At 36.2% G+C, this 22561-nt stretch overlaps 1 protein-coding gene across 5 annotated transcripts; it reads left to right on the plus strand.

Annotated features, from left to right (window-relative positions):
- The first annotated feature begins 22 nt into the window (after positions 1-22).
- PPWD1 (peptidylprolyl isomerase domain and WD repeat containing 1) lies at positions 23-22391 on the plus strand. Of its 5 annotated transcripts, none has more exons than XM_059175100.1 (11): positions 23-250; positions 4495-4597; positions 5767-5867; positions 6011-6131; positions 8312-8759; positions 14348-14538; positions 15405-15594; positions 18556-18737; positions 19375-19456; positions 20817-20999; positions 22087-22391. In XM_059175100.1, exons 1-11 carry the CDS (start codon positions 55-57, stop codon positions 22228-22230), a joined length of 1941 nt encoding a protein of 646 aa, XP_059031083.1. In that variant the 5' UTR covers positions 23-54; the 3' UTR covers positions 22231-22391. The 5 variants fall into 5 exon arrangements, with proteins under 5 accessions (XP_059031083.1, XP_059031086.1, XP_059031084.1 ...); XM_059175101.1 differs by lacking the exon at positions 23-250 and adding an exon at positions 293-333; XM_059175102.1 differs by lacking the exon at positions 23-250 and adding an exon at positions 337-448.
- The last annotated feature ends 170 nt before the right edge of the window (positions 22392-22561 follow it).

Genomic DNA, 22561 nt, shown 5'->3' on the forward strand with positions numbered 1-22561 from the left:
TTAAGATTGGTAGCGAGCTGCGTGTGTCGCGCCGTTTCTGACAATTCGGGCAACATGGCGTCGGAAGGTGGTAGCGATTCGCAGCTGAGAAGGAGAAGGCGCCGGGACCCGGAGGAACCGGAAAAAACAGAACTCCGCGAAAGAGAGCTGACAGTGGTAGTGGCGGTGGCTCAAGAGAATGAAGAGGAAAATGAAGAGCGCTGGGTTGGGCCTTTACCTGTAGAGGCAACATTGGCCAAGAAGAGGAAAGGTAGCTACAGAGATAAGCCCAGGGCGAGTTGAAATCTGCATCCCCCGACTGGGAGATTTCGAACCAGACCCCCAAAACAGATGGTGTGTGATTGCGGGGTTTTGTGCCCTCTGAACAGAGGATCTTCTGATTGCTGGTCATTCTATACTTGCACGTTCTCCCGAAATAGTGACCTGGGCTGAGTACAGCGTCCTTTTGGTAATACCAAACAGTGTTAATCATGGATGTGTTACAGTAATGTGTTCTAATAGATGCTAAAGCTAATTTATGCCACTACTTCCTATGCGCTAGGCGCCTCTCGTTTAATCCCTACAGCAGGTATATGAGGTTGGAATTTCTGTCTCCGTCTAGCAGATGTGAGAGTCAGGTTTTCTTGAAGGCTTTTAGTTCAGGAATGGTGTTTGTTGCGGCGCGCGGGGAGGGGGTGAGGGGGCGGTGCCTATTTAGAATCCTAAAGAGTTAGTAAAGATGATTATAATTCTGACTCTAACAGTAATTACTTTTTTGACGTAGGAAAGTTACATAAGTTTCCTGGATCACAAATTTTTCATCCAAAACCAGCGGGGTGTGGTTTTCAAACCACACGCAGGAGATACCAGGGCCTGAAGTATTTTCCTACTTTCGTGGAATAGTGAACAGGTTTTATCAAATAAAAAGGGTGGGGACAGAGGTTAAATTTTCTTATTTTAAAAGTTCTATAAAATGTCTTTCTTAACTTGTAAGATCATTAAAATACGATTTTTCTGAAAGTTCAAATCACTTTATCATTCTCTCTCTCTCTGCTTCACACTCTTCAGTGATTCCTCATTATTTTCTAAACAAAGTCCAAACTCCCCAAATGGCCTACAAGGCTGTTCATGACATTATCTCTCCTTACCTCACCAAAACATTTCCACTGCTTCTCTATCCTAACTCTGTCTTCCTTACTCTGTACTCTAGACATATTAAGATATTAAGACACTTGAGAATGGGGCATTCCTTTTTTTCTTATTTGAATGCCTACCAGGATGTTATGTGTATACCTGGAATAATTTCCCTCACCCTTTTTCACTTGGCTAACTTGCTCAACTGTAGCATTCATCTTCAACCATCACCTCTCTAAAGCCTGTGACGTCTCCAGTTTGGGGCGGGTTTCTAAAGAGCATCAATCATAAATCTGAAGTAATATTTAACATCTGAATTTACAGGTAGACTTCAAATTTATGTATCCAGATTTTGAAGAAGGCACTTTTTAAAACATTGTCCACTGACACCTTTAAAGTACATAATCTTTTTTACTGTTAGGTCTTTCTGTTAAATGTTTCCATAGCAATTTCCTCCTCATTGCACTTGCTACATTTTACAATTGTATATTTATTCATGTGATAGATTAATGTTCTTTTCCACTGCTAAGACTATACCCTTCTAAAAGCAAAGTCCATTCCTACTTTGCTTCCGTGCTTGCTACAGTGCTTTGCACATAGTTAAGTGTTCACTTAGTATTTATTGAATGAATGAATATGACAAAGTTATTGCTCTTACTGTTGCATTAGAATATTTTTGTATGTCCTTTCTAATGGAAAAATAAAAAAATCAAAGTGTTGATATTAGTGTTAAGAGACAAATATTGTACAAAACTTAATTCAGTAGAGACAGAGACAGAAATAATTAGGTGTGAAAATGTTCATCCTAGGGGCACCTGGGCAGCTCATTCGGTTAAGTGTCTGCCATTAGCTCAGGTCATGATCCCAGGGTCCTAGGATCAAGCCCCATATCGGGCTCTCTGCTCCGTGGGAGCCTGCTTCTCCCTTTCCCTGCTGCTCCCCCTGCTCGTACTCTCTCTCTGTCTATGAAATAAATAAATAAAATCTTTAAAGAAAAAACACGCACAAAAAAGAAAAATGTTTGCCCTTAAGTAGATGCTCATTGTGTTTAAGCCAATAGTTTGAAATTTGAAGAAAAAATTAAGATTTAAAAACATGTATGAGACATTAGAAAAATATCATTGAAGATTATCTAAAAAGACAGGAATTTGGGGCAACTGGCTGGCTCCATCGGTAGAACATGTGACTTTTGATGTCAGGAGTGTAAGTTCAAGCACCATGTTGGGTGTAGAGATTACTTAAAAATAAAATCTTAAAAAAAAAAAAATAGGGGCGCCTGTGTGGCTCAGCGGGTTAAGCCTCTACCTTGACACTTGGGTGGCTTAGTGTGTTCAGACTCTGCCTTCGGCTCAGGTCATGATCTCAAGGTCCTGGGATCAAGTCCCGCATCAGGCTCTCTGCTTGGCAGGAAGCCTGCTTCCTCCTCTCTCTCTCTCTCTCTCTCTCTCTGCCTGCCTCTCTGCCTAATTGGGATCTCTCTCTGTCAAAAAAATAAATAAAATCTTTAAAAAAATAAAAAGACAGGAATTTGATAATATATTTCTAGAAATAGAACATGATCTTTTGACACTGGATTTTTGTACTCATTTTCAGAAAGACATTATAAATTATTATATGGTACTACTTTTAATTAAACTGATGGTTTCTCAAAGACAAGAGTTATGTGTTCTTCATGTCCATGAGCCTTAACCTATTTTCTTTTCAGTAAATATCCGCTCAACAAGTAAACTAACTAGCAGCAAAAGGAATGGTATCAGATAGGATTATATTACCTGCCTATTACATAAAGACCCAAAAAGTCAATAACATTAAAAAAGACAGAGGTCTGGAACACTTGGGTGGCGTAGTCAGCTAAGGCGCTGCCTTTGACTCAGGTCATGATCCCAGGGTCCTGGAATCAAGTCCGGTATCAGGCTCCTTGCTCGGCAGGGAGCCTGCTTCTCTCCCCCTCTGCCTGCCACTCTGCCTACTTGTGCACACTTGCACTCTCTCTTGCTCTGACAAGTAAATAAATAAATAAATAAAATCTACTTAAAAAAAAAAAAAAAGACAGAAGTCAACTTCTTTCATGTGTAAAAGGAGTCCCAAAGTAAACAGTCTAAGATTGGTATAGAGGCTCCAGACGGACGCTCTTTGCAGCTTTCTGCCCTAACATCACTAAGATATGGCCCTCATCTTTATCCTGAGTGTTTATTAGAATAACAGTGCTGTTATCCCAGTTCCAAGTTGTAGGACTGAGGAAGGAAACAAGGGAACACTTTTTGAAAGAGACTTCCTCATTGTTGTACAACATTTCTCATTGACACATGGTCATGGTCACACCTAACTCTGGAGAAGTTGAGAAATTTCCCTTTAATAACAGCTGGATATCAACATGCCCATGTAAAAATGGGCATTCTGTTACTAAAAGTGAAGGAAAAAAATGAGTTCGTTGGGCACCAGTTTGAGTCTACTATGCATTGGTTAATGAAAAACTACAAAACATCTCATATTTAATGTAGCAATTTTTATAGTTCTATTTGGCCATCATTGGATTATTTTACTAGATATGTCAATTTTTGCTAGTAAAATTGTTCATAGGTCCTGTAATGAAATCAGTATTTCCTCGGATTAACACTTTTTTTTTTCTTAAGATTTTATTTATTTATTTGACAGATCGCAAGTAGTCAGAGAGGCAGGCAGAGAGAGGAGGAAGCAGGCTCCCCGCTGAGCAGAGAGCCCGATGTGGGTCTCGATCCCAGGACCCCCGGGATCATGACCCGAGCCGAAAGCAGAGGCTTTAACCCACTGAGCCACCCAAGCGCCCCGAATTAACACTTTTAACAAATGTTTTGTCCCTGAAAAGTTGAGAACTCTAGAATTTTTTTCAGCTCTAAAAATCTGTTTCTAATTTTTTCATGTTAACCTGCTCTAATGCCAGTATCAGTGACTTCAGAGAGGATTAGTGCCTTTAAAGATAAACAGACATCAGTGGCCATGGTCCTCTTGTTACTTATTTAAGTTAAAACTAATAATTGATTCTACATGGCTAAAAAGATGGTTATGATAATTTGATGAAACTTAAAGGTTTTTGTTTCTTAATGGAACCTTCATAATAAGTCATAATTACTCAGTTCTTAAGTTCTGTGGACAGTTAAGCCTTTTTATACTACCTTAGAACCTGTCATGACTAACTAAATAATGGTGCTATTCACTACTATAAAACAATAGAAGTTAAAAGTGATGTAACAGACACTAAATTTTTTTTCATTACATGTGAATTAAGAGAATTTTAAGAAAATCTAGAAGAAAATGCAAAATAGAATTTAGAAAATATTAAATACAAAATAGTATATAGTTCCAGTTAAAAATACATTTTTCTTTACTTTTTTTTTCCTTCAGTTCTAGAGTTTGAAAGAGTCTATCTTGAAAATCTCCCCAGTGCATCTATGTATGAACGCAGTTACATGCATAGAGATGTTATCACCCATGTGGTATGCACCAAGTAAGTCTATCACATCATTTTAATTTCTTTCTAAAAAATGTTTTTTAGGGGCACCTGGGTGGCTCAGTGGGTTATGCTTCTGCCTTCGGCTCAGGTCATGATCTCGGGGTCCTGAGATTGAGCCCCACATCAGGCTTTCTGCTTGGTGGGGAGTCTGCTTTCCCCCACCCCCTCTACCTGCCTCTCTGCCAACTTGTGATCTGTCAAATAAATAAAATTTTTTTTAATTTATTTTTTAAAAGATTTTTATTTATTTATTTGACAGAGATCAGAAGCAGGCAGAGAGAGGAAGGGTAGCAGGCTCCCTGCTGAGCAGAGAGCCCAACACAGGGCTCAATCCCAAGATCCTGGGATCATGACCTAAGCCAAAGGCAGAGAGGCTTAACCCACTGAGCCACCCAGGCACTCCAAATAAAATATTTTTTTTAAAAAATGTGTTTTATAAAAATGCTTCAGTTTTGAGGAGGATTTGTAGAAGTAACTCTAGGATACTATGGATTTCTGTTTAATGTCACAGGTTTTGTAATAGTTGAAGTTAAATAAAGGCCTACATTCTCTTTCCTATATCATACAAGAAGGGTATTCAAAGTAAGATGTGTAAAGTACCTGACATAGTCTAGGTTTCAATAAATGGCTTTCATTTATATATCTTACAAGGCAGACTATTCTGTATAAAATCTTTTTGATACTTAACCAAACACCTTGGATAGGATACAAACCAAATGTATGTTGAACTTTGCTGTATAGAGAAGGAATATATTGAGATTTAATGATTTATCAGTTTCTGAAAACTAATGTAATTTTCCTTCTGAAAACACTGCCTATAGGGTGATCTTAACATTAATGGGTTATAGGGTCTAGTGATTGCTGGTGAAATTTCTTTTTTTTAATGTTAAGTGCTAGCTCAATTCTGATCCTAGTTCTTGGGATTAAAATTAGTACCACAGCAACTATTAAAAAATCCAGAAAAGAACTACAAAATTTGCAATAATGGCCTTCATAAAGGAAGATTTTTTTTTTATATGTCATATAGTAGTCTTCATAAAGGAAGATATTTTTTTAAAAACCTACTTTGAAAGTCAGAAACTCTCATGAATGATTGCTTTGGGGGTACTAAGTAATTCATAGATCTGTTCTACAAATTAACTTTTATAATTTTATATATGCAGGACAGACTTTATTATTACTGCCAGTCATGATGGACATGTTAAGTTCTGGAAAAAAATAGAAGAGGGAATTGAATTTGTTAAACATTTTCGTAGTCATCTGGGTAAGAATTTCACTTTGAGTGTGTGTTTGTGTAGCTCTCTTAAATTGTATTGGTTTAAGTTTCTTTTAAAAATTTTTTTCTTTGAATCATGTATGTTTGTTTCATTGGTATTTACTAGTTTTTAATTTGATTTATTTAAATAGGAGTTATTGAGAGTATTGCAGTTAGCTCTGAGGGAGCATTGTTCTGTTCTGTGGGTGATGATAAAGCAATGAAGGTGTTTGATGTAGTGAACTTTGACATGATCAATATGCTGAAGCTTGGGTGAGTCTTTTTTTAAAGTATATATTTTTTAACTTAGTGAAATAAGTTTTAAACTGAATGTCACCATTTGGTAGATATTTCTAAACAGATTATATTGCCATCCCATTAAAAACTCTGCCTTCCACTCTGTCTGCCTGTGCTCTCTCTCACTCTCTCTTTCTCTTACAAATAAATAAATAAAATCTTTAAAAAAAAAAAAAAATGTGCCTTTGAATTTTGGTTAGGAAAATTCAGTATGAATTCTTGTTATGATCTTTTTGGAGGCTTCTGCTGTGGTTTTCTCATTAATCACAGTAGAAGATTTTAATCAGCATCATAGTAAGGATTCATTATATCCATTTGACATTACTTAATGGAGGAACAGGATCCATCATGTCGAAAATACTGGTGCTTAGAATTAACTTCTTTGCTGTGTTTATTTCAGTCATCTGTATTGTGCCTTATAAGGCTTGTGTACATTTTGGACTTGAAGTGATTTGTTGGTGATTTTAAACTTTGAAGTATATTGATACCCAGCCTATGTGGTTGGACTGTACAGGAATTAGATGAATACTTGAAGCATATCTTTCTTCAGATACTATACTGAATTTAGATATATCTTAATGAATGTCAGCTTTAAAGTCATAGTATTGTCAAAAAGTTTGGGACTTGTCTTAGCTCACACTGTCATTAGAAAAGACCATAGGCTAAGTGGATTAAACAGTAGAATTTTATTTTCTTAGAGTTCTGGAGGCTGAAAAGTCAAGATCAAGGTTCCAGCAGGGTTTAATTTGTGGTGAGGACTCTCTTTGGGGACAGGACGTAGGGAGGAATGGTATCTTGATCTTTCCCTACTCAGGCCACAGGCCTTTGGGATTAAGGCCCCACATTTATGACCTCATTCAACCTTAATTACCTCCTAATTATCTCCAGATACAATCACCTTGGGTAACTGCAACATATGAATGGTGGGGGAAGGAGAACAACAGTTCATTACATAATGGGATTTCTTTTGGAATTTCCTTCAAAACCAGTTTATGAGCCACTAAAGGAAATCAGTCTCATTACTTATGGTTAGAACTTATTTTTGACTAGAAATAGAAATATCTTTTGGTTATCTGTCTTATTCCCTTGCTTTGTTTACCCACACTAGCAGTTTTTAAGAATTAAATCTATTGATAAATGTTGAACCTTTGCCGTTTTTGAGGATATTAAAAGAGTATTTTTTTTTTTTTAATAAGTTTCGGTAAAAATTCTAAAAAAGTTTTGAGAAGTTCCAAGAAAGTTTTGATCGTCAGCACCAACATTGGAATAACTGTGTAACTTCTCAAACTTGACTGCATAGGAGACAACACTCATTTGAGTGTGTAAGTTCAGTGAATTAATTAAATTTGTCCCAGTTCTTTTACCCTTTGTTCATCAGGTAGCATGTTCAAACTTTATAGTTTTAAGATCAAGTTTTAAGATCAACTTTATATTTTTAAGATAAATAATGAGAATGCGATATCAAAATGTTTTTCTTTTGGGACGCCTGGGTGGCTCAGTTGTTAAGCAGCTGCCTTCGGCTCAGGTCATGATCCCGGCGTCCTGGGATCGAGTCCCACATCGGGCTCCGAGCAGGGAGCCTGCTTCTCCCTCTGCCTCTGCCTGCCATTCTGTCTGCCTGTGCTCGCTCTCGCTCCCTCTCTCTCTCTGACAAATAAATAAATAAAAAAAAAAAAAATAAATAAAATCTTAAAAAAAAAAAAAAAAAAAAATGTTTTTCTTTTGATCACAGTCATAACTAAAATGTTTTTATATTAAACATTTCAAGGATGGATTTATCAAGTATACTGTTACATGCTAACCTATTTAAAAGTAAGTTTCACATAGACTGAGATGTGGACAGAAATCCGAAAGGCAATGCCTTGAAATATTTTGAGTTTGGGGTCTGATTAGGTTTTCTTATCTACCCAGAAGAAGTAAATGACCTACTATCTGCAGTTCTTTTTGTGGTTTGATAAATCCTGTGGTCTGAGGTCCGAAAGAGGAAAAATTAGGAACTCTCTTAGTTCCTTCCCATTTTCTATCTCTCTGCTACTTTGAGCAAGGAATCCAAAATTAATCAAATCATTGTCCAGGGCACTTTTCTGGTAGTGAGGGTGGAAAAAGATGATTATTTGTATTGATCTCTTTTTTCCCTCAATTCTTAAATATTTTAGCTATTTTCCTGGACAGTGTGAGTGGATCTATTGCCCAGGGGATGCCATCTCTTCAGTTGCTGCTTCTGAGAAGAGCACAGGAAAAATTTTCATTTATGATGGTCGAGGAGATAACCAGCCACTTCATATCTTTGACAAACTCCATACATCACCTCTTACTCAGATACGGCTGAATGCAGTTTACAAAGCAATAGTGTCTTCTGATAAATCTGGAATGATTGAATACTGGACTGGGCCTCCTCATGAGTATAAGTTCCCCAAAAATGTGAACTGGGAATATAAAACTGACACAGATTTATATGAATTTGCCAAGTGCAAGGCTTATCCAACCAGCATATGTTTTTCACCTGATGGGAAGAAAATAGCTACTATTGGTTCTGATAGAAAAGTTAGAATTTTCAGATTTTTAACTGGAAAACTCATGAGAGTCTTTGATGAATCACTAAGTGTAAGTACAATATAAATTTAATAACTGTTTCCTTTTCTGAATGTCTTTATTTTATGCTGTTTCTTTAAAGATATTTTTTGTGGGTGTAGATATTTACATGGATGGTTATTTTCTCTTAGCACATTGAAGATATCATCAACTGTCTGCTCTCTTTCATTGTTCTTCAGAACTCTCTTCCCTAGGTTTATGATGTGGTATCTTTTGAGCCAATTATTCTTACATTTATGTGGCTGTTTCTAGTTTAGTTTTGTTTGTAAGTTCATCCTCTTAAACTTCTCAAAACTCATTCTAGACTTTTTTCTTACCCTTTTCTTAACTCTGTTCATTCCTGCCTGTTTGTATGACTGCTCCCAAATTGATTTTTCCAGCTTTCTGTTGTGAAAAGAGCTGGTGCTATCCTTTGTTTTGGTTTGGTTTTGGTTTTTTTGTTTTGCTTTGTTTTGCTGGTCTTATGAATGGCACCAATATCCATTTGCTTGCACAAACCAAAGAAACCTGAATCATCCTTAACTCTTTTTCCTTACCCCTCTTTTTAATTCATCATGAGTCCTGTCAGTTTTACTTTCTAAATATGCTTTAAATTTATTAGTTTCTTTCAGCACAGCTGTCAGTACTAAAGCTCATGATCTTTTGATAGACGATCTCATGGCCTACTGCCTGTGTCCTGGCTTCCTCCTAATCTGTTACACATGCTGTACCCAGAGAAAATTTTTTTTTAAATTTTAAATTTTTATTTATTTTTTTAAAGAGTTTATTTATTTATTTGACAGACAGATCACAAGTAGGCAGAGAGGTGGGGCGGGAAGCAGGATCCCTGCCAAGCAGAGCGCCAGACACAGGGCTCGATCCCAGGACTCTGGGATCACAACCCAAGCTGAAGGCAGAGGCTTTAATCCACTGAGCCACCCAGGTGCCCCTGGAGCAGTTGTTTTTTGTTTTTTGTTTTTTGTTTTTTTAATTTAAATGCACATCTGATCATGTCATTCTTTGAACCTTTTAGTGACTTCCTGTTCTTAGAATCAAAACCAAATTCATGGCCTACCTTGTTGTGGCCTTTGCCTACTGCTCTACCCTACTGTAAATCACCTTTCTCCCTGCCTCTTACTATAGCCATTTAGGCTTTCTTTCAATTTCTTGAACATGTCTCCCACTATAGGGCCTTTGCATATGCTGTTGCTGCTGCCTGGGGTCACCCCTCCCCCATTCTTTCCATTACCTGTTGAATTTACACTTCAAATCTTATTTAAAGGGTCAATTCCTGGGCACCTGGGTGGCTCAGTGGGTTAGGCCGCTGCCTTCGGCTCAGGTCATGATCTCAGAGTCCTGGGATCGAGTCCCACATCGGGCTCTCTGCTCAGCGGAGAGCCTGCTCCCCTCTCTCTCTCTCTCTGCCTGCCTCTCCATCTACTTGTGATTTCTCTCTGTCAAATAAATAAATAAAATCTTAAAAAAAAAAAAAGAATTAAAAAAAAATAAAAATAAAGGGTCACTTCCTATGGAAATTCGCTGTTCATATAATCCAAGACAGTTTTTTTTGTTTGTTTGTTTTTTTAAGATTTACTTATTTACTTTAGAGAGAGGACAAGAGAGGGTAAGCATACCTGCAAGCTGGAGTGGGGATCAGAGGGAGAGAATCTTCAAGCAGACTCAGCCCTTGCTCAGTGTAGAGCCTGACTTGGGGCTTGATCTTAACACCCATGAGTTTACAACCTGAGCCAAAACCAAGAGTTGGTTGGTTAACCAACTGATTCACCTATCTACCCGTAGGACAATTTTTTTTTAACGTGACTCAGTGTCACTATTTAATTTTACTGTAGAGCATTTGGCATGGTCTTATTTTTGATCAATACACATCAACCCCTCATAAATTAAACTCTATGAATCTATGGTCCCTTATCTATTTTGGTTCCTGTTTGTATCTCCAGCACTGAGAACAATACCTGATACATAACTGCTAACAAGAATTTGTTAAAACAAAACAAAACAAAAAACAAAAAAAGAATTTTTTAAAGCATGTAATTGTAGAATAAGAGTTTCTATCCATGCAAAGTTAACTGTTTTTTTGTGGAAATTTGGATTTCATCATTGCTAATGGTATGTTGGATCCTCTAAGAATCTGTGGGTTGAACCTTTGTAGCAGTAATGTTTATTGTATGACCTTGTCAATTTTACAGTCTTGGTAGTGACCAATTTATATTAGATCCCCTGCATTAAGGTCTTAAATTCTATTATTTTTTATCAGTAACACTCTTATTTGGTGGCAAGTAGCAGTAAGTTGGGTAGATTATCTGCCTAAAGTAGTATGAATCCAGACAAGTGTGAAGATGTATTTGCAGTCAAATCATCCCCATGACTCATTTTCTTGGTGGAAGAGAATAGCTCTCCCCTATACTTTTAAGAAAAGGAGAAAACATCCTTTGTAATGTTTTCTTCTTTAATGTTAGATAGTAACTAAATATTAAAACATTTAAAACACAGTCTTTAAAAAACTAAATAAAATTTAAAAAAATTAAAACACCGTCTCTGGATGTATATCTCTTAACACGAATACTCTTGAGCTGTTCAGTCCACTCTGTTCATCCTTGTCTTCAACATTTCTTGAAGTCAGAGTGCTGAGATGATAAGAGAAAATCAGTAGTAAAGCTTATGATCAGATTGAGATTTAGAATAAGAGAAGTTACCAAAACAAAACAAAAACAAATGCCAAGTAAATTAGTTAGAATGCTAGTGAGTAGTGAATGTGTGAAATCTCACAGTTAAAGAGATATGCATATGCGGCCTATGGCTATATAGTTCTGTATCACAGAGGCCGTGGTATTAAGACTAGAATATGTAAAAAGATACTGATGTACTTATCAGGTTGGATTAACATTTATGAAATACTTCACTAGCAGAAGTATTTATGAAATACTTCATTTTCACTGGCAGAGGGCCCTCTGCCAGTGAAAATGAATCTTCTTGGGGTGCCTGGGGGCTCAGTTATGTGTCTGCCTTTGGCTCAAGTCATGATCTTGGAGTCCTGGGATCGAGCCCTACATTGGTCTCCCTGCTCAGTGGCGAGTTTGTTTCTCCCTCTGTGATCTCTCTCGCTCTTGCTGTCAAATTAATTAATTAATTAATTAAAATAAATCCTTTAAAAAAAAGGAAAGAAAATGAATCTTCTCTGTAACAAAATAATCAAGAATCCCTCATTACAAAAATTTACTCTGGCATGTAGGCTATTTCTAGCATACAAACAATTATCAGTCTCAGAGACTGGACACAAGAAACTCTAATGACCAGGCTTTTTATCTGTCCTGTAAGAACTTTGCTGCTTCTTGTTCCCTCATACACATACCTCCTTTTGTCTTTTGGAGTTACTTACATTGTTCTCTCCGTATCTAGAAAAAAAGGATTTCTAGTGAATGCAAGCCTGAAAAAAAAAAGATTGAACATAAGCCTGGTTTCTTTCTATCACCAGTGGAGACCTACTTTTGAATTCTGCTGCTTGATGCCCTAAATATCTGGAAAAGTGTATGAAAGATCATATTTTGGGGGAAACTTACAGTATAATAATACATAGTAATTATGATGTGACCCTATCTGAAATTATCTTAAATATCTAAAGAAAACCAAATAACAAAACTAGAGAGCACTCAAAAATATTCATCCACACAAAATCACATTTACCTAATGATAATCTGTGTTGTACTCTCTGTTAAAATAACTTGAAACATTTTTTTTTAAAGATTTTATTTATTTATTTGAGAGATGGAGATCACAAGTAGGCAGCGAAGCAGGCAGAGAGAGAGGAGGAAGCAGGCTTCCCGCTGAACCGAGAGCCCAGTGCGGGGCTCGATCCCAGGACCCTGGGATCATGACCTGAGCTGAAGGCAAGAGGCTTTAACCCACTGAGCCACCCAGTGCCCCACTTGAAACATTTTCTAAAATGTCATGAAATCGTTATAAATTAGTGAAATAATAAGAGTTTATTCATTCAGGGGTGCCTGGGTGGCTCAGTGGGTTAAAGCCTCTGCCTTCAGCTCAGGTCACGATCCCGGCATCCTGGAATCGAGCCCCGCATCGGGCTTTCTACTTGGCGGGAAGCCTGCTTCCCCCTCTCCTTTCTCTGCCTGCCTCTCTGCCTGCTTGTGATCTCTCTCTCTCCTCTCTCTGTCAAATAAATAAATAAATAAATAAATAAATAAATAAATAATATCTTTAAAAAAAAAAAAAAAGAAGAGTTCATTCATTCAACAAAAACTGAGTGCCTGTTATATCATGTCAAGCCCATGATCTCTGTATAGGGACCTTACAGTCTAGTTGTGTTGTCCACATGTGGCCAACTAGCCACATGTGGCTGTTGAGCACTTGATAGGAAGCTAGTCCAAATTGAGATGGGCTGAAAGTATAAAATACAGGATTTCAAAAACCTAATATAAGAAACATAGAATGTAATATATCTCAAAAAATGTTTTTTAAGATTTTATTTTTAAGGGCGCCTGGGTGGCTCAGTGGGTTAAGCCACTGCCTTCGGCTTGGGTCAGGATGTCAGGGTCCTGAGATTGAGTTCCTGCATCAGGCTCTCTGCTCAGCAGGGAGCCTGCTTCCCTTCCTCTCTCTCTGCCTGCCTCTCTGCCTACTTGTGTTCTCTGTCAAATAAATAAATAAAATCTTAAAAAAAAAAAAGAAAAAGATTTTATTTTTAAGTAATCTCTACACCCATCATGGGCCTTGAACTTATAACTCTGAGATCAAGAGTCACATCCTCTACCACCTGACCCAGCCAGGTGCCCCATCTCAATTTTTTAATATTGCCTAAAGCTTAAATGATTATATTTTGGATATATTGGGTTCAATAAAACATTTTTTCTGAAGATTTTATTTGTCTCAGAGAGAGAAAGCACAAGCAGGGGAGGCAGCAGGCAGAGGGAAAAGCAGGATCCCTACTCAGCAGGGAGCCTGATGCAGGACTCAATCCCAGGAACCCAGGATCATAACCTAAGCTGAAGGCAGATGCTTAATCAACTGAGCCACTCATGCATCCCTGAATAAAAGATTATTAAGACTAATTTCACCTGTGTTTTTTTTAAGTAGCTACTAGAAAATGTAAAATTATATATGTGGTTTCCATTATAATTCTATTGGAAAGTACTAGTCTGCGGCTTGTAAAAGGCAGTAGATAGAGTTTCAATAGAGAAAACAGTAGTTATATAAACTTTTAAGAAGAATCAGTTAGCATAAATACTATTTTTTATGATTGAACTTATTTTCTGCTTATAGTATTTAGAATCCTCCTGAAGATGACGCATAAGTATATAAACTTTCAGTAGCTCTTAATGTGTTCTGTGCTTCTATTTAAATTCTCATTCCCAGGGCGCCTGGGTGGCTCAGTGGGTTAAGGCCTCTGCCTTCAGCTCAGGTCATGCTCTCAGGGTCCTGGGATCGAGTCCCGCATCGGGCTCTCTGCTCAACAAGGAACCTGCTTCCTCCTTGCCTCTCTGCCTACTTGTGATCTCTCTGTCAAGTAAATAAACAAAATATTAAAAAAAAAAAACTCATTCCCTTTATCATGTAGCTTTTTTGTTAATAAATGGTTTGCTTCTTAGATGTTTACTGAACTCCAGCAGATGAGGCAACAGTTACCCGACATGGAATTTGGCCGACGAATGGCTGTAGAACGTGAGTTGGAGAAAGTGGATGCAGTAAGATTAATTAACATAGTTTTTGACGAGACTGGACACTTCGTGCTGTATGGAACAATGCTAGGCATTAAAGTTATAAATGTAGAAACAAACCGGTAAGTTTTAACATGAAATGTTTTAAAAGTGCATTCATTTTGGGGGGACCATTTTCTCCTCTAGGGAAACAATGGGAGTTTTGTTTGTTCCCGGACAAGTGGAATGGTCCCAAATGTCTAAACTTAACCAAATGTTTTGACTGGATTTTTCTGTGGTCTTTTGGTTGTTTATAATCTTATGTAAAAAGTTTCCACTCATGTTTGTAAAAGAAGTGGAAAAAAGATATGCATAGTTTCAAGTTGTGTTGTGTGTGTGTTTTTTTTTTTTTTTTTAACAAGTTTCAGTCTCTCTTTTGCTTATTGATTTAAATTAGCCTGGTTCATGTTAAATGTTGCCAAATATTTTAACCACAGAATTCAGCATTACATCCTGCTAGACATAAAATCAGAAGTTAAAATGCATGAAACCACCATAAGCCTTTTGTGCAAACAGTCCATTTGGTTTTAGTACAAAATAGCCACAGTAAGATACTATCACTGAATATAAATGCAAAGAACTTAAAAGTATATTATAAAGAGAAAAAAATCTAGTGCTGAACATTTTCACATGTAAACAAATTTATATTGTAGTTCTTGGCAGTATAGAATCTTTGAAGGTTTACAGAATGATTAAAATAATAGCGACAGGGATAAGTTAAAACTATATGACTGAATGTATTTTTTTTAACCTGGAGGTTCCAGCCACCTACCAATTTAAAATCATTCTTTTTGGGGGAGGGGGATAGAGAAACATTTCTTTAAACTATTACTAGTTATTTTATACAAAGGTAAAGGATAAAGGATAATTGATTTCTACCTTTTAACTATAAAGTTTTTGTAATTGGACTTCATTCTGATAATTTTATTGTATAAAATGTATTTTCTAGGTGTGTGCGCATCTTAGGCAAGCAAGAAAATATTAGAGTGATGCAGTTGGCTTTGTTCCAGGGAATAGCCAAAAAACATCGTGCTGCAACTACTATAGAAATGAAAGCTTCTGAAAACCCTGTTCTTCAGAATATTCAAGCTGACCCAACAATAGTTTGTACATCTTTCAAAAAGAACAGATTTTATATGGTATGCGGAAGTACAAGGAAAAAGACCTTAATTCTTCCAATTTGGAGTTTTATTTTCTTGTCTTGTGCTTTCAACTGAAGAGAATGTTGGCAATAATAGCAGACTTTCTAAACAACCAGAATACTATCTTAAAACATTAATATTGTAGAATTTTTAACTAGGACTTGATTTTGTACTGTTTTCTTCCTGTTTTGAAAATTTTTCAACCTGGCTTCTGCAATTGTTTGTGTTGTCTTAGAGGTTAGGAAATAAGCGGTTATGGTAATAATTGCATCCAAAATAGCTTTGCTATGGGGTTTTAAAATTCTGCAAAAGATTGTTTTTCATCTTTTATTCTGAAACAATTTATCTCCCTTGAACTTGCACACTTCCTTCTCTAAGCACATTTCTATTTATTGCCTTTTAACTCCCTTGTAATGGTGCTATCTTAAAAGTGAATATTCCTGAGGAATTATTTTTTTCTACAGTACTACAGGTACTTTGCATGTTAACTAACACTGGGCTCAGAATCAAACTACCAAGCTATCTAAGAGTAGCAGCGTCCTAATGGTTAAGCCAACCAGAAAAAATCTAAAATACAGAGACCTCTGCCCTACCCTTCTGTTTTCCCCACTGAAGTCAGAGATTTCTAAGTCCCAAATTTGGCTATTTTTCTGCCTAAAATCTTTTAATGGCTCCTCAAATACCTATATTACATGGCTCTTCTACCTGTCTTTCTTCATTTTTAGTTCATTTGCTACACTGTACTGAATTTGATCCCGTTTGCAGTAATTGAGTGTCCTTGTTTACCTCAAGGTGTTTGCGCAGGCTCTTCCTGTTGCCAGTCACACACCTGTCCCCAGTCCGCACTCTCACTAGGTCTCAGTTTGGAAGCCTTCTCTCGACATCAGGTCTGATTAGGTATGCTTGCTTGTGCAGTATGTCACAGTTTTTGGAATAATTTCTTTTCTTTTCTTTTTTAAAATCTCTGACCCTATCATCTCCTCCTTCATATAAAATTCTCAAATACAGGACCTTATGTTTTCTTCACAGGACCTCATGTTTTATTCACAAGGTTTGGTAAAGTGTCTGGCTCATTATAGTATACTTATTCTTTCATCTGATATATTGTAAGCAGCTGTGATGCTATTCAGGTTACCAGCATTTGATAAATGTGGGAAATAGCAGCTTATCGCAACCAAACTTTTAGCCTAAAATGGGTACATTCTTTTAAGATGAAAATTTTATTTATAATAGTCAAGGTCTTTGCTAAAAAATTAATACATACTGAAGAAAAAGAATTTTTCTTGTTTTAGCTGTAATTTAACTGTTTTGAAGGTAAAAGTTAATTGTAATAGGGAATCCTTGGTATACACTAAAAACATGTACTAATGTTCCATTCACTTCATCAAAAACTTTAACAAGTTACATTTTCCTTTTCTTCCTCTAGAGTTTACTTTTATGTTGATTAAATCATATATGTTCCTTGTAATCACTGAAGAAAAAGAAAGTCCCTCTATGTGCATCTTTATACAGCTAATATAAAATTCTTTCATTTTTAGACATACTTATTCATGAGTAAAAAGCAAAATGGTATACATATGTATAAATTTATCCTTTTTTCAAATCCAGTATCATGAAATAAAATTTTACAGAATTTGAACTCTAGTAGTTTAATACATGAGCTAAATCAAGACAACTATTTAAAAATTGATGTAGAGGGCGCCTGGGTGGCTCAGTGGGTTGAGCCGCTGCCTTCGGCTCAGGTCATGATCTCAGGGTCCTGGGATCGAGTCCCGCGTCGGGCTCTCTGCTCAGCGGGGAGCCTGCTTCCTCCTCTCTCCCTCTGCCTGCCTCTCTGCCTACTTGTGATCTCTGTCTGTCAAATAAATAAATAAAATCTTATAAAAAAAAAAAATAAAAATAAAAATTGATGTAGATAAATCATATAGCAGACATGCCCTTCCTTTGAAAACTGGAGAGTAACATTATAAGGCAACAACATTCTACCTTGGTTGTTTGTTAATTTGGACTTTATACAAATAGATCAGGAATGACATTAGGCGAGATGGAGCCTGGGACACTGGCTTTACTTCCTGGAACTCAGTTGGTTATCAGGTAGGGCTTTCTTGGGAGAAAAAGTCTCTACTTAATGAAAGTCAAGTTAAAAAACAAAAAACAAACAAAACAAAACAGGCTTAGAGAAGTCCGAAGTTTTAACAACTGAAAGGTTTCTTTCAGTTTTCCCAATACCCTGAGGTACCCTGAAATTTCTGCAACTTCACTCAAAATTTACATTCTTTCTCCCAAGCTTCAGGATTTAGATAGAACAGATGGGGCTTTGCAGACAATAAAAAAAGAAAGTCAAGATGCATTTCTGATTCATCTTTGAATCCTCAGGCTACCTAGCACAAGGTTCTGCTTTTGTAATAACAATTACTAATACGTATATAGTACCTTATACATTAGGCACTGTTCCCTAAGCATGTTATATCCCTTCATTTAATCTTCGCAGCAGGTACCACTTTGAGGTAGTTATTATCATCCCCATTTACGAATGAGGAAATGGAAGAAATGAATTTACTTCCCCCAAATCATGTAACTAGTCAGTAGCGGAGCTGGAATTCAAACCCAGGAAATCTAAATAGTGGAAAGTAAGCAACAGATGACAGGTTTTGACATATTAGCTGGCAGAAGCAGAGAGCTACCTCAAATAAAACTGCATCTTGTTAAATGTGTACCCAAAAAGAAATTAAATCCCATTTGAAATCATACATTTTCATTAATGGATTTTCATATTAGACAAGTGTAAAAATAATTTAACTGTATTACACATCCTGTGATAGGAAGTGATTCCTGAAATAAGGATTTGTTCTGATGTGAATTCTTTTTCCTAAATACCATAAATAGAAATGAAATATTCTTGTTGTTAAATTTTAACCAGGTGAAAATTTTATTCATTCACTCTAATTTTCTTTTGAGTTTACCAAACGAGAACCAGAAGATACAAAAAGTGCAGATTCTGACAGAGATGTTTTTAATGAAAAACCTTCGAAAGAAGAAGTCATGGCAGCTACTCAAGCTGAAGGACCTAAACGAGTTTCAGATAGTGCCATTATCCACACAAGTATGGGAGACATTCACATCAAACTTTTTCCTGTTGAGTATGTACTATTTCTGTTGTCTTAAACACCAATGTAAATAAATGTCTTTATTTGAAGAAACTGTGCAACTTAAAATTACTAAAACTTGAATTTTAAAGAAGTGTTTGATAGAGCATCTACCTTTAGCTTTCTGGTAATTGTTCCTCTAGAAAATGAAAAGTTTATACACATACTTCACAGGTTTATTATTAGGAATATGAAACATAGCTACAAAAGTGCTGAATGTAAACTATAAGTGATATACAAATATATTAACTATATATCCCAATATGGTTTTTAAAGAAAATTACCTTTCCCAGGAACTGAACCCACTATACAAATTCAGTGAACATATGTATCTTAAGGTACTGTTGTTGTATTTTTTAACCTGCTAAATGATTCTGAAATTTAAATACTGTCAAATTCAAATATAATAAGCAATCATGATCTAAAGATAATATACTAAACAATATGCATATACTGTGGCTTATATGCTCTTTCAACTCTTGTTTATCCTGAGGTTAGAAGAGGTTATGAAAAAAAAAATGATTCTGAAAGTTTCAGAAGATACTGAAAACACCATTAAGAAGCACAACTGCAAAGAAAACTCTTAAGATGCCCTGAATAGATCTCATATTTTTAATATGTGTCTTACTAGGTGCCCTAAGACAGTGGAAAACTTCTGTGTTCACAGCAGAAATGGTTATTATAATGGACATACATTTCACCGTATAATTAAGGTAAGGTATACAAAAATTTTTTTCAAAGATCTATTTATTTGAGAGAGAGCACGAGCAGTGGTGAGAGGGACAGAAGGAGAGAATCTTCAAGCAGACTCCCCACTGAAGGTAGAGCCCAACTCGGGGCTTTATCCCACAGGCTGAGATCATGACCCAAGCTGAAACCGGGAGTCAGATGCTTACCTGACTGAGCCACCCAGGTGCCCCAAGTTGACAGAAAATTTAAGTGATTTCCGGAACAGTATGTTTTTGCATAACCATAGGTTTAAACCTAAGGAATCGTCCTGTCTCACAATGATCAGTTTGTTAGAAAGGAATAGGAAAAGTGGCCTGGGTGGCTTAGTCAGTTAAGCATCTGCCTTTGGCTCAGGTCATGATCCCGGGGTCCTGGGATTGGAGCCCCACATAGGGCTTCCTGCTCCTCAAGGAATCTGCTTCTCCTTCTCCCTCTGCCTGTCACTCCCCCTGCTTGTGCTCGCTCACTTGCTTGCTTTCTTTCTGTCAAATAAATAAAATTCTTTAAAAAAAAAAAAATAGGAAAAATGGACTGTAGAAGCCAAAAAAAAAAAAAAAAGGATGGTCATGAATGTCAGATTTGGAATCAAACACAGGAATAGTAACTTGGTACTTTTTAGAAACACTGCATCAGTATTTTGTCAGCAGTTAAAGCCAGGGTCAGATACAGAGTAAAAGATCATGCTTAGATAAAACCCAAAGCTGAGGTTATTTGTACCGAGTGACTGGATAAGGTCTAGATCTAGCAGATAAGATTTTAAGTAATAAAAGAGACATGATGCCACTTAATCTTTGAGAACCACTAATTAAAACCTGAAGAAGAGAAAGAACTTGGCCCAGGATTTTGTTGAGCGGTGTTCCATAAAATAGATGGGGCAGTAATACAGTTCTGGGTAACTAGCAGGTCAGAAATGACAAGGGGGATGGATAATCAGATTTGGGGGGTTCTGAAAGAATTAGTAAATGACTCACCAGGCAATCCAGAGTGTTTAGGGAAAGGGAGGATAGAAAAGAGGGGCAATTCTATAAAACAGCACACTATACAGATCTAAAACTTTCTTACAATATTAATTGGTTTTAATTAGATTATTGGGAAAGACAGTACATGTCTATAAATTAGATCTTTGCAGTTTTGTTTCCAGTCAATAAGGTAGTGTTTAAGCAATGGAAATACATCTTTTAAAGTAAAGTATAACTTACTGAGGTTAATAAAATCAGTTTATAGAGAGACAGTTAAGAAAAGTTAAGATTTTACTGACTATACAACACTCTTAAACATAAGATTCCAAAGTGTGCATATAGAAAAAGAGAAGTGTAATGTGTTTTTTGTGTGCTTCCTGTTAAGGGCTTCATGATTCAAACAGGAGATCCAACAGGAACTGGTATGGGAGGTGAAAGCATATGGGGAGGAGAATTTGAAGATGAATTTCATTCAACATTACGACATGACAGACCATATACACTCAGCATGGCCAATGCTGGATCGAATACTAATGGATCCCAGTTTTTCATAACAGTAGTACCAACGGTAAGAACAGCATTGTCTATAAGCCACAGAGTTATAGATTATGATCGAAGAATGAATTCAGTGGAAGAGAGTTACAGGATTCTCTACCATTATTTATATCTGCCAGGATATAACAATGAAAACAATTTAAATAAGAAAGTAGAAAATTACCTAACAAATTGGATTTTACTTTGTAAAACTCAGGACATTTGAGTTTAAGTGAACTTGCCAATACTAGTTGTACAACAGAAAACAAATTTTACTTCTGGGGCTGTTTCCTTATCTTCAGAATGGGAGAAATCAGAGTATATGAATTCTGAATTTTAAGAGCTTTATTCTGTATTTTTATATCTCTGAAATCAGAATACAGCCCATAATCAACAGCACTGTAGATCTGCTAAAATACAGCATTATATAAGAATATAAGAATATTCTTTATACTCATCGAAGAATATTCATTATATAAAAATATAAGAATATTGCACTTTCTTGCTATGCAGTTACACAAAATTATACAAATTATTACATTTTATTTTTTGGAATAAAGCACCATGCAACAAAGGAACAATATTTGTAATTACTATCAGGCACAAAGTCTCATGTAATATTCATAGTACTTCTAATATCACTATGCCCCGTTTTAAAAATAGATGAGGAAATGAACAGTGAGACATGATTAACTTGCCAGAGGTCAAGTAGGCAGCAAGAGCCAGCATCTGAGCTCTCATCTCTCTAATATGAATGAGTAGCATGTGCTAACAGTTCCAAACTGCCTCTTTCTTATACAGGTAGGAATCCTGCAGAGAAATTTGAAAGCCTTAGGCATAATTCTTGAGCTATGCAGAGAGACTTACCTTTAGCAAACATCTTCTAGATCTGGTCTGAAAGATGCAGATATCTAATTAAACATTATCCTATGCTTTTATATTTTTTCATATAATTATGGAAATCACTCTTAAAAGCTGCTAAATGAAGTTAACTGTATATCCTTTTAATTAAATTTTAAAAGTGAAGCATAAACTTAAATTCTCTTTAATTTGCTCACCCAGAGGATATGATTTAAGAAATCTGGGTTTAACCAAGATTTTCCATTTCTCCTCCAATGCAGCCTTGGCTTGATAATAAGCACACAGTGTTTGGACGAGTGACTAAAGGAATGGAAGTTGTACAAAGGATCTCCAATGTCAAAGTCAATCCCAAAACAGATAAGCCCTATGAGGATGTCAGCATCATAAATATTACTGTCAAGTAAAATAAGGTTTGTCTCACTGTATGTGTAAATAAAAACACACATATATCAAATAGGGTTATTTTACATTAGAAAGCTCTTAGGACTTGCTGAACATACAAATCATGTTTCAAGGATCCAATATTATGTTTTTATATTTTTTATTAAAGGTCCTTTTTAAAAACTCTGCCTTTGATTTTTCTTGCAGCATTTCTCATCCTAGGAGGTGATAAACTGAAGTGAACAAATTTGGGCAAACAGCATCCCTTACATGTAATCTTTCATGAGACTCAAAACCAGATTAAATAATGAGAATCATATGCATAGGTTGCTTAGCTTTTTAAAACAGTCACAT

Source organism: Mustela lutreola, chromosome 5, assembly GCF_030435805.1.
Source record: "Mustela lutreola isolate mMusLut2 chromosome 5, mMusLut2.pri, whole genome shotgun sequence".
NCBI lineage: Eukaryota > Metazoa > Chordata > Mammalia > Carnivora > Mustelidae > Mustela > Mustela lutreola.